Source organism: Scaptodrosophila lebanonensis, unplaced genomic scaffold (genome assembly GCF_003285725.1).
Source record: "Scaptodrosophila lebanonensis strain 11010-0011.00,11010-0021.00 unplaced genomic scaffold, SlebRS2 tig00000214-arrow-arrow-pilon, whole genome shotgun sequence".
NCBI lineage: Eukaryota > Metazoa > Arthropoda > Insecta > Diptera > Drosophilidae > Scaptodrosophila > Scaptodrosophila lebanonensis.
The window spans coordinates 144,973-158,561 of record NW_022060617.1 but is presented as its reverse complement, the minus strand read 5'-3'; the positions used below and the strand labels follow the sequence as shown (position 1 = coordinate 158,561).

The 13,589-nt window shown below is 40.6% G+C and overlaps 1 protein-coding gene across 1 annotated transcript in view; it reads right to left on the bottom strand.

The window, feature by feature from the left end:
* Positions 1–4,970: 4,970 nt before the first annotated feature.
* The window catches only part of LOC115630011, a 29,711-nt gene continuing 21,092 nt past the window's right edge, over positions 4,971–13,589 (bottom strand). Inside the window, exon 2 of the mRNA XM_030526638.1 lies at positions 4,971–5,143. Coding sequence (XP_030382498.1) covers positions 5,136–5,143 — 8 coding nt within the window. The 3' untranslated portion in view covers positions 4,971–5,135. The remainder of the gene's footprint in view (positions 5,144–13,589) is intronic.

Here is a 13,589-nt window from a genome sequence, read left to right as displayed (position 1 = left end):
CGCACGTCAAGTGCACTAGCGAGCGTAGCGCAGAAACTTGGCTCTCCAGCGGCGTCTCCGAAGGTTTTTGTGCAGCTAGTATGTTCACATCAGGAACCTTGCTGAACCACAAGTGGGACACTGCGTTCGCATCAAGACCAAGGATGGCAGGCATGTTGCTAATGCATCAATATACTGATGGTACGGCTCCAACTCTGTAGCGTTTACCGCAATTCCGCTATGCACACTTGTTTTTGGTAAAGAACTTGTTAACGAGTTGCGGAAAACTGGTGCTAGATGGACATATTTAACCAGATCTCCCTAATTCATATAGCTGCCATATATCCGATATGGCTAACTTTCACCGGCTTTCGTATGTTTCACCCTATCAAAAAAGTTTATTATTTTCTGTTATGCAATAAATTTTATTTTCAAAAATAAAGAATTGAATCATTAATATATTTATTTGCATTCATATTTTATTGGTTTAAATCCATACTGAAAATGAAGGAAATTTGTAGATAAGATTAAATAATTTCAGCTATGTTACTTACCGCACTGATACTTAATTTTCTTTTTATTCAAAATGCTCTTCTGCCCAAACAATATCATCTAGCCAAAGATCATCTTGTCCGTCATCCTCCTCATCTGACGAATCTTGTGGGCCTTCATTATCATTGCTTATATTTTTGTATATTGGGGGTGACTGCAAGAGTGCGACTACTGCTGCTGGAATTTTTATACGAATGATGTGTTGTGTGACAATATATCTGCAGCGAAATGCGTCTGCTTTCCTCTGCGTTCTTAGAGAGACTAAATTTGTTAGTGATGGACATATAGGTCTATACATATGGTTTGTTACATTTCAACATGTAACATGCAAAAGGAAGCATCTCCGACCCCATAAAGTATTCTGAGTCAGCATGACGAGAGAAATCGATCTAGACATGTCCGTCCGTCTGGATGAAAGTTGGCATCCAGATTCTCCTAGGTCCGAGAAATGACGAGTTTATTTTATTTTTTGGAATTTCCCCCCCTTCCCCTGCTACAGAATTTCGTCAATAACGTCCACATTTCAAATGCTACCTAAACCAAACATAATTAACATAATTTAATTTAATTTAATTTTAAAAATTTTATCCAATTCGGTCAATTTCAAGAAAAGTTATTAGCGAAACAAATTCGTTTTTGATTTAAATATATTTGCTGCTGCAGCGCTGCTCAAGCGCTGCCCGCTGCTGTTGTTGATGTTGCTGTTTGGTTGACTGCTAACATGTTTACACAGACACGAATAGATGCGCATAGGCATTCATACACTCACACAGACGCAATTGCTATGTAAATGTGAAGTTATACAACATTTACGTGAGTTCGAATACTGAGAAAGGTAAAATCGATCAAAATTGTTTTTTTTAATTTTCTTAATTTTTTTATATTTTTTATATTTTTTTATTTTATTGTAAACATATGTACAGAGTATTTCAAAGTCGGCACATCCGACTTTAGCTTTTTTGACTTTATTTGATTTTCCTTTGTTATGTGTAATTTTCTTACTTGCGAAGGACTCCTTTGTGTGTCATAGTACTCTTTAACATAAACATTTCCTTTGACCCATTGCATATTTTCAATTGCTAAATTTTTCACTTATGTTTGTTCATCTTAAAGCAATTAATCTAATTCATAATTATTAAACATTTCACTTCCAGTCATTTTTACACATTTTACCCACATTCAGTTGCCTACACCCAACACTTAAGCTAGGTACACACGATGCAAACAATTTGCAGCAAGTTAAAAATAACTTGCAGCAAAAGTTTGCACAAATGTTTACACCTATGCAAATATTGCAAGAAAATTTTTTGCTTCAATAAATTTTTGTTTTGCACGCAAACTTTTGCATGGCTATTTCGTGCAATATATTGCGTTAATGTCTACACGTGCTTTCATTTTTTGTTTGCAGTGCTTGCAAGTGACACTCATTTGCAAGTTCTGTTGTTTTGTGAAAGTCAAGGAATAACGACGTGTTTATATCAGCGGTGGGCACGAAATGTTAAATCGGGAGCCTTACAACAACATCTATAACAAAAAGTACCGTTAGATACGTGAAGAATTTAAAACTTTTTTTGTTTCGCCTGATGGTGAAGTGTCATGGCAATATAAACATATATAAAATAAGTAATTACTACGATATGTGCAATAAATTGTACTACTTACTAAATTTTAAATTTTTTAATTATTTCCGTCGTCATTTTTAATAAATTTAAGCGCATCGAAAAACTCCCATTTGCTGGTATAGTTGTCCAATGTACCCTGGCCACTCTTTTTTTTGCTTCACTCTGCGCACCTCTTGAAAAATTGAGTGCGCAAATGATGAATTTTTGTTTTTATTTCATCATCACTTTTGTCTAATTTTTCAGCAATTTCGCGATAATCATGTTATATTTTTATAGTCTGCTGACGATACATTCCATAAAACAGAATTCTCGTACAATTCAATTAATTTTATCGTTTTCTCGCGATCCCACATGTTGTTTTGCTTGCTGCAATATTGCGACTGAAAGCAAACAGCACATGCAAACAAGCAAGCAACTGACGCAACCAAGATAGCGGTAAAATAATGTATACAGACGACAAGCAAAAAATATTGCTGCAAAAAAATGTTGCAAGTTCTTTGTTTGCAGCAAAATGGTTGCACTCGTGTTTATACGTGCAAATTTGATTGCAGTAATCAACTTGCTGCAAATTGTTTGCATCGTGTGTACCTAGCTTAAAGCAACTACTATATAAACCTGCCCCACGTTGTTCTCCTAATTCACAACAACACAGTGCTCAAAATTGTACCTACGTATTTTTCATTACAACTACACATACACACATGCGTCACCGACCTACCCAACTAAAACCGTACATACACAGATCTTTCTCACAAAAGCTTCTGGCATACGCTCGCGAAGGTCGTTCAACTGCGTTACACGCTTGCTACCGGACCACAGCTGGTTAAAATCGGCTCTCATTCAGCCTCTCTTGGGTGCCTTATTTTCTTTCTTTCCTTTCAACATATTGTTGTTTCTTTCTCTCCCCCGTTGGTCACTCAGTATCATTTATTTCTGCTAATAATAAACTTTGCATATTTACTTTTGTTTTTGCAACACGCATAAATAACTTTTTATTGCACAATTTACCCTGTAATTTACTCCTTTCGTTGTTTTCTCTTATCAATCACTTTCTACCGAGCTCAATTAATCATGTCTCAACTCAGCCTGCTCGATTAAAACCTTATAAATTGAACTAAACGATGCGCTGCCCATTGCCCGCTCATATCTTTCCTTTCATACCGAACTTTTCGACTCCGTATGGGGCACCTGTGTCGACCTGTTTTGATACATCTCTTTTTTAACATACATCGAATTATTGAGGACTATGTTTCCGACTTGCATGTTGACTGTGCACAACATGTTTTTTAGTCGCTAACTTTTCCTTCAATTTTTACTTTCATAATTATTAATCAATTGTTTCTATATGTGTAGCTTCAGCTGACTTGTGCTTGTATATGCTGATTGTGTCAGCGATATGATAAAGCGCATTTTGGCCTTAGCCACCAAATTTTCAACTCAAATTCTGGGTATTTTGTGCTTTTAGTTATTAAATGTTGCTAACTATCTATAATCCTACTCTTTTTCTAGTCTTTTCCTTCATGTTTCCTCGCCTATGGGAGAATAACTTTGCACTCGAGCCATGCTTTTGCTACAGCATCTTTTCGGTGTCTTGGAATAATTCGACTCAACTGAGCTTACTTAAGTCTCTCGCGCCTAGTTAAGCTTTAATCTGACTGCTAACGGCATAATTCCACTGGTACACCCAGCATCCAGTATGGTAGCTGCCTGCATGAATTTTACCCTTCAGTCGGGTTATTTGTATTGAATGACATGCATGTGATTTTGCTCCGTATTTATACACCAAGTATTCACAAAAGGAAAATTTTCTACAGAATTAAATCTGTCGTATTTGCTGTGTGGTGCCGCGTCTCTTTTCTCCGGGTGATCTTGCGCGCCTGGTGCTATGTCTCTTTGGTGGGGACCGTGTCTGCCTAGTCGCGGTGCCCGGACGCGTTGGCTGTTTTTCAGCTGCCTGTCCGCGCTGCTGGCCGTTTTGTGTTGGACACGTGTCCCTTTTCTTCTGACACACTGCGCTAGTGTTGGTAGGATTACTTGGTGCGAGTTCGGTACGGACATATACATATGTCTCAATGGATATTCTATTCTATCTAGTAATTGTCCTCTATTTCACTTCTCGTTATTGGTGTGCTGCAATACAGGACTCACGCGCGTTTACATGGAGTTATAGTCTCTACTCTACTTGCCTGCATCAACGTTGTATTTACCTGCTATTGCTCATCTATATTTTGATCATAAATTAATTAGCCCCCACGTTATGGGTACTGCAGCAATCATCCGGCTTGAAATAACTGGAATCGCACCTTCCTCGCTTCACTGTGGGGTGTGCCGCAACGTGGGACTCATCCTCAACCATTACTATATCGAGCCATTTGTTTAAGCGCTAACCTGATTTCAACATAGGAATACTGCTTTTTACATGCACCTGCTATCTCGCATTTATTTACTTACCGTCAACTATGTTTATTCTGGAACTCCAGGAAACTCTAAATATCATTTCATAACTTTATTAATCATATAAATTAATTCCTATTTAATTCAGTGCACATGCACTTAATATAAATCACACATCAAATTTAATTACATTCTATTCATATTATACAAGTATAACCTTTATTTAACCCATCACTCCAATCGACTTTTTATTTTTCATCAATTATACATTTTTTAAAATTCCAATTTATAAATGAATTCAAACATAACACACATATAATTCCTAATCTATTTCATTTTGAATATTAAAATTACTCAAATTAATTACACATTCATAAATACATTAAATATAAATCCTCTGGATCTACTATATAATCACCCGGCTCACGCATCGTCACCAGCAATTTATCTTCGTTTTTCTGCAAAGTGGTACTGCATATTTCGCCTCCAAATGGTTGTCTGTCTTCAAGCTGTCCACTGCCCTATTTGGATTCCACATTTTGTCTTCGTCCCCAGAACGCACCTATCTGTATGAGCGTGTCCATCTGTTTACAAACCTTCAAAGTTTTCACAATTAATATAACGAATAATGTCAATCATACATTCCTAAATTAATAATGCAACTATATCTATATATATAAAACAGTTTGTCCTGACTGACTGACTGACTGACTGATTGGTGATCAACGCACAGCCCAAACGGTAAAGGCTAGGAAGCTGAAATTTGGACTCAAGTATCCTTTCATAGTCTAGGTGCCCACTAAGAAGGGATTTTGGAAAACTCGAGCTCCAAAGGGGGGAAAACAGGCTCCAAAGTTTGTTTGAAAAATCCGCATTTTTTAGCCGATCGACATAAAACTTGGTTTCTGAAATCAATAAAAGAATACAAAGAAAACTGCATACTCGGTTTTTAAATTTTTTGTTGGAGCTTGAATTATTGGGGTTTTCTTGGGGCACAAAAGGAAACCGCGTCAACAGCCCACACGGTAAAAGCTAGGATGCTGAAATTTGGGCTCAAGTATCCTATCATGGTGTAGATGCGCACTAAGAAGATCGACTTAAAACTTAGTTTCTAAAATCAATTAAAGAATACAAACAAAACCGCTTACTTAGATTTGTGTTCGAGCTTGAATTATTGGGGTTTTAATATTTATTCACTATTTTAAATGAAAAGTTTTTGGGTAATGTAATCTACGTAACTAAATCTACAACTTTGCATTCAAGGATTTTCAAAATATGCGTTTTACAAAAGCAGGCAGAACAAACAATACAAAATATCAAACAGTTGGGGACAACTAAGTATACATACACACACGCACACACACACACACACACACATACACACACACACACACACACACACACACACACACATACAATCAGCTGTTCGTGTAGTTGCGTGCAAACGATTGAAATAGCCAAAGCAAAATGTGAGACACTAATGTGTGAATGTCCATACATACGTATATGCACATCTATGTATGTACATACATATGTATGTATGTATGTATGTATGTACATTCGTCTTGCAGTGACAGCGCAAGAAATGTTAATTAATTGAAAATTATATAACATTTTTAAAAGTAATTTTTTCTTTGTTTAGTGCATTTGGCATTAGGGTTTTCATTAATAACTTTATGCAGCAACAACAAATATCAAATAGTTGGGGACATCACATACACACACTCACACACAACAAGCAACAGTTCGTGTCTATGTGTGCGGTTCTCTACGTACGGTTGAAAAAGTAAAGAGAAACATACATATGTATGCCTGTGTATGAATACAGCATGTATGTACATTCGTATTAATGTATACATTGGGCAATCGAACACAGTTGTTTGATTGTAAAAAAATAATGCTCTAAAAACAACAACAACTGCAGGTCATTAGCTCGCTCTTCTTCTTTCGTTTTGACCATTTAATGTTAATTGCAAAGGCAAAACGCCAAAAGTTTACAGTTACCGTCGCTAGGCGCTAGACTGCGTAAGCGATAGTAAAGCAGAAACCGAATAACGGAGCTACGCATATTCTGCTTCGCATTGCGGGCAGATGTATGTATGTATATGATTTGTTCTTATTGATCTCAATAAATAATTAGATTTTATTATTTAAATATTCTGCTTATTGCATTCAAACTTCGATATTTTGATGGTATCGGTGGCTTCAACTATCGAAAGTTTTACTCTAGCAAATTGAGATGAGAATTGTCAGTGCTTTTAGATCGTGGCTCATCGCTGCACGGCATTGACACGAGTGCCGTGTTTCATATTCCGAGTTTGTGCGTGACCGTATTGACTCAATATGGCACGAAAAGACTCAAATGTGAATTTAAAATTAGAATATACACTTATAATTATTCCCCTTTTTTGCACATAGTCTATCTAAAAGCGTTATCTCTATATATAAAACAGTTTGTCCTGACTAATTGGTGATCAACGCACAGCCCAAACGGTAAAAGATGAAATTTGAACTCAAGTATCCTTTCATAGTATCCATCATAGTGTAGGAGCACACTAAGAAAGGCTTTTGGAAAATTCTAGCTCCAAAGGGGGGAAACGAGCTTTAAACAAGATAGAACGCTACAGTCGAGCAAGCCCGACAGTAAAATAGCCTGTACTCTCCACAAAAAAGAAAAATTAAAAAAAAAATTAAATTATTAAAAAAAATGAATGAATTAATTAATTAATTAAATTAAATTAGAATACATGTTTATGTTCAGTTTTAACAGCACACATTTACATCACGTACCTATGCGTGTTTATATGCGTGTATGTATGCAGCACAAAGTTGAACCAAAGCAGCAACAACAACAACAGCTGCGGGCAGCGCTGCCGACAGAGCTGCAGGCAGCGCAGGAGCAGCGATTTTACTTATGGCTATAACTTTCTTCAGAATTGGCCTATCATGATGAAATTTGGCACGGACACATTAGTACTAACTGGATGTACCTACCAAAATTGATTTCAAAATTCCGAGAATTACGGAAGTTATAAGAAAAAACACGAATTGCGGGGGAGTGGGGGGGTGCATCGAAAAAAAACTCAAACTCGTACTTTCTCGGTCTTAGGAGAATATGGAAACCAAGTTTGGTTATTCTAGCTCTTATACTTTCTGAGATCCTTGCGTTCACACGGACAGACAGACGGACAGACGGACGGACGGACATGGCTATATCGACTCGGCTTCTCATCCTGATCAAGAATATATATACTTTGTGGGGTCTGCCACGCCTCCTTCTGTGTGTTACATACATGCGCACAAAACTAGTATAGCCTTTCACCCTTTGGGTACAGGCTATAAAAATAGTTTGGCAAGAACAAAAATGTAACGGACTACTGAACAATTTTTATACTCTGTACATGAAATGTACAAGAGTATATTAGGTTTGCGGGAGCTGAAAAATGTAACAGGCAGAAGGAGGCGTGGCAGACCCCACAAAGTATATATATTCTTGATCAGCGTGACAAGACGAGTCGATTTAGCCCGTCCGTATGAACACCTGGATCTCAGAGACTATAAGAGATAGAGACACCAAATTTTGCACGAAGATGCGTTATGTGTGTATTCTATACGAGTTTGTTTTATTTTTTTGATTTTTTCCCCCCCCACTTCCCCCCTATGGGGGTTTTTGCCGATTTTCCATTCGTATAATCGCCTATATCTCGGAGACCATAAGACCTAGGAACACCAAATTTTAGTCCAAGGTGCCTTGTGTGAATACGCAGAAAATGTATATTTTGGAATTTCCCTCACTCCTCCCTCTCCCCCGCAAATGCGATTTTCTCTAACTCCCGTAATTCTTGGAATTTCGAACTAAAATTTTGCAAATACCCCCAGTTGGTAATTATGTGTCCGTATGCCGTATAGTTTCACTATGATAGACCGATTTACCAAGAAGTTATAGCCATAAATATATTTGCTGCTGCAGCGCTGCTCAAGAGCTGCCCGCGGCTGTTGTTGATGTTGATGTTTGGTTGACTGCGAAAATGCTTACACAGATACGAATAGATGCGCATAGGCATACATACACTCACACAGACGCAATTGCTATGTAAATGTGCAATTATACACCCTTTACGTGAGTTCGAATACCGAGAGAGGTAAAATCGATCCAATTTTTTTTTTTTCTATAATTATTGTAAACATATGTACAGAGTATTTCAAAGTCGGGACACCCGATTTTAGCTTTTTTACTTGTTTGTCAAGAACATGTTCATTTAAATACCTCAAATGCCTTCCTACTGGTAACTTATAAGGTGAAAACATATGGGTAGGTTATGCACACACAAAATAAATACAATTGGAAACATTATATTGAGCCGGGTTAAGACGGGCAATACCTGCTAGTGTATGTATATTATTTCAACAAAACAAATTATGACTTCACAAAATAAAACTTAAACCATATAAAAATAAGATAGAACGCTACAGTCGAGCAAGCCCGACAGTGTAATACCCTGTACCCAGACAAACTTCCGTCACTGAGTTATATGCGCCCATAGCAGCAGCAAAAAGAGGAAGAAGAAGAGCTAACTTGTTGCTGCAGTTTGGGGGGGTTGTACTGACGAGAATTTGTTTCGCTAATAACTTTTCTTAGAATTGACCGAATTGAATAAAACTTTATACAACAGTAGACAATTATATATAAATTATGTGTGAAAAGTTTGGTTTAGGTAGCATTTGAAATGTAGACGCTATTGACGAAATTCTGTAGCGGGGGAAGGGGGGGAAAATTCCAAAAAATAAACTCGTCCTTACTCAGACCTAGGAGAATCTGGATGCCAACTTTGGTTATTCTAGCTTTTATAGTTTCTGAGATCCTTGCGTTCATCCAGACAGACGGACAGACGGACGGACATGTCTAGATCGATTTCTCTCGTCATGCTGATCAAGAATATATATACTTTATGGGGTCGGAGATGCTTCCTTCTGTATGTTACATACTTTGCACAAACCTAATATATCCTTCTTACCCTATGGGTACAGGGTATAAAAATTGTAAAAAAAATTAAATTATTAAAAAAAATGAATGAATTAATTAAATTAAATTAGAATACATGTTTATGTTCAGTTTTAACAGCTTACATTTACATCACATACCTATGCGTGTTTATATGCGTGTATGTATGCAGCACAAAGTTGAACCAAAGCAGCAACAACAACAACAGCTGCGGGCATCGCTGCCGACAGCTACCAATTTTGGTTATCCTAGCTCTTGTACTTACTGAGATCCTTGCGCTCATACAGACAGACGGACAGACAGACAGACAGACAGGCGGACATGGCTATATCGACTCGTCTTCTCATCCTGATCAAGAATATATATACTTTGTGGGGTCTGCCACGCCTCCTTCTGTGTGTTACATACATGCGCACAAAACTAGTATAGCCTTTCACCCTTTGGGTACAGGCTATAAAAATTGAGCGGTGCGCGGCGACTGTCGAATATAAAGGCCGACGATAAACTGACGCCTATTCCAGCAGTATGACTGCGTCGGTGCAGAGCTTTTCGGGGGGTAAGCTGCACTTGTTCTAAGACTTCTATGGTGCTTAAAATAGTACTTGCCCTCGAAATAGCACTTGTGGTGCCGATTCTAAATATAAGAGAACCTTTGTTACAAAAAACATATATTTGTATGATGCCAATGACCGACCCTAACTGGAACAGCACCACAAATTAATGTGAACTGATTTCTTGGTTCTGGGTGGGGGCTCCTATAGCTTCAATCGCTCGCACTAAATAAACAAGTAAAAAGGCTAAAGTCAGGTGTCCCGACTTTGAAATACTCTGTACATATGTTTACAATAATTATAGAAAATAAAAAAAATTAAGAAAATAAAAAAAATTCAATGATCGATTTTACCTTTCTCGGTATTCGAACTCACGTAAATGGTGTACATTTACATTTACATGCACATTTACATAGCAATTGCGTCTGTGTGTGTGTGTGTGTTTTTTTATACCCTGTACCCGTAGGGTAAAAAGGGTATATTAGGTTTGTGCAAAGTATGTAACATACAGAAGGAAGCATCTCCGACCCCATGAAGTATATATATTCTTGATCAGCATGGCGAGAGAAATCGATCAAGACATGTCCGTCCGTCTGTCCGTCTGGATGAACGCGAGGATCTCAGAAACTATAAAAGCTAGAATAACCAAAGTTGGCATCCAGATTCTCCTAGATCCGAGTTATGACGAGTTTATTTATTTTTTTTTTATTTTCCCCCCCTTCCCCCGCTGCAGAATTTCGTCAATAGCGTCCACATTTCAAATGCTACCTAAACCAAACTTTGCACACATAATTTATAAATAATTATCTACTGTTCTTTATTTTATTGTATTCAATTCTGTCAATTCTAAGAAAAGTTATTAGCGAAACAAATTCTCGCCAGTACAACCTCCACAAACTGCAGCAACAAGTTCGCTCTTCTTCTTCCTCTTTTTGCTGCTGCTTTGGGCGCATATAACTCAGTGACGGAAGTTTACCTGGGTACAGGGTATTACACTGTCGGGCTTGCTCGACTGTAGCGTTCTCTCTTGTTTTTTTTTTTTTTGTATTCTTTATATAATTTGACAAAGAGTGGAAAGTACAAGGAGGCCGCAAAGTTTGCGCTCGCAGCCCACGAATCTTCGTTAGCGAGCATGTTGGCCACAAAGTTCGACGCCGTTGGAGGGGATCCGGTTGTCGCCTCCAATCTCCTTCTGTCCGCCTCAAACCTTGGGCATTGGAAGGCTACGTGGTTTGCATCTTCCGGTAACCCTCTGCAGGCCGGGAATTCCGCACTGGAGTCGTGCCCAAATCTATGCAGATAACTTGTGAAGCATCCGTGGCCGCTTAGAAGTTGGGTCAGGTGGAAGTCGACCTTGCCATGAGTTCTGCCGATCCACGATGCTATGTTAGTAATGAGCGTGTGGGTCCACCTGCCTTTTGACGAGGCATTCCATCGCTCTTGCCACTTGCTGACCGTTGTACGCCGCCGCCCGCGCGTCTCTGCGAGGCAGCCCGGCTACAAAACTGTAAAGGTAGCTCGCTTCCAGGACGAGGAGGTCGATAGGTGCCATCCCCGAGATCACCAGCACGGCATCGTCAGAAACCGTCCTGAATCCACTGCAGACACGGAGAGCGCCAAGACGGTATGTAGTAGCGAAGTCGCGGATGTAGCTCCTCTTGTTCACCGCGGCAGCCCATATCGGTGCCGCATACAGCATTATTGATCTGGTTACGCTCATAAGCAATAACCTCCGACCTTGCTTTGGGCCCCGAGTGTTGGCCATAATTCGGGCTAGCGCCCGTGTGGCCTCTGCAGCTTTTTTGTTCGTCTGGTCCAGATGCTCATGGAAGCACAATCTCGTATCCAACCTAACCCCAAGGTAGTTAATTGATCGTTTGGACCGCACGAGAGTACCGTCAATTGAGATGTGCGCTTGCTCTACCGCCTTGCGGCTGCTGATAAGCACTGCCTCTGTTTTGCCCGCCGCTAGTTCCAGGCCCACGGTGTTCAGCCAGCTAATGATCGACCGGATGCAGCGGTTGCACGCGTCTTCCACGGCTTTAATATCTTTCTTAACCCCTACAATTGCGACGTCATCTGCGTACCCCACTAGCTCCGTAACGGGTGGGAGTTGGAGGCGGAGAATGCCGTCATACATGACATTCCGGAGCAGCGGCCCTAGGACCGACCCTTGGGGGACGCCAGCGACAACATTGAGGGATTTGGTGCCATACGATGTGTGAAACCTAAGTATACGATCGCTAAGGTAGCTTCTAATGGAGCGCACCAGGCACGTGGGTACGCCTTGATCCACCAGTGCGTTGAGAATGCATCCCCAGTCTGCCGAATTGAATGCATTTTTGGCGTCAAGGGTCACCACCAGGCAGTATTCTTTGGCACCTCCCTTCCATCTGCTACCTGTTATTGCCTTCGACGCAAGATTCACCACTCTACTGATCGCGTCTATGGTGGACCTCGATTTCCTGAACCCGTACTGGTTGGGAGATAGACCGATTGCTGTTTCAAGCCTCGAGCAAAGCAGTCTCTCCAGCACCTTACCGATCGAGTCCAGGAGACAAATCGGCCTGTAGGATGAGGGGTCTTCGAGTGGTTTTCCGGGTTTCGGCAGTAGTACCAGGTTCTGCACCTTCCAGCAGGCAGGGAATATGCCTTCCCTGATACACCTTCCGAACAGAGCAGCGAACGCCCCAGGGTGCATACATAGTGCCAGTTTGAGTGCGCGGTTCGGTATAGAATCCGGAACCGGCGCTTTGTTGAGCTGCAAGCTACGAGCAGCTAGCAGCAGTTCCTCAGTGGTGACGTCGCCTAAGGCAGGCGATAACTCGTTTATGGTAGGGATCATCGCGGGCGACTCAGGTCTCGAGGGGAATATGGTACTAACGATTCGTGAGAGTTTCTCAGCATCCATGGGAGCATTGCGTCCGCCAGCGTAGATTCGCTTCTATGCTTTCCCCCAGGGGTCGTGCTCGGCTGAGTCGCACAGCTCGAAAAAGCATCGCCTCTTGCTTGCTGCTATCGCCCTTTTCAGAGATCGCCTAGACTCCCGATAGGCATCCTGTCTGAGGGGCGACGAGGGTGTGCCGCGAGCTCTCTGCGCCATTATTCTTGCCCTGATACAAGAACTTCGCAGTTCCGCGATTTCATTGGTCCAAGAGTAAGCTGGCGTCGCATGCCGCGCGGATTTGGGCCACGGCGTCCATAGCCATAACTTTCGGATCACCGGAGAGTCGGAAGCCGCTGAGGGCGCTTGCGAAGGATGCTGGACGGAAGGAATCCAGCTTGTATGCCACGTTGGCGGACGGTAGATTCAGCATGTTGCGGGCAGTTACTCCGACTGTGAGTGTAATGGCCACATGGTCGCTTGCCTTATAAGCGTCGCTAATGGACCACATGATCTGGCTGTGGAGGGAGCTACTAGCATACGACAGGTCAATTATGGATGCGCTGCCTGCCCTGCTGAATGTGTGCTGTGACCCGGTATTCAGC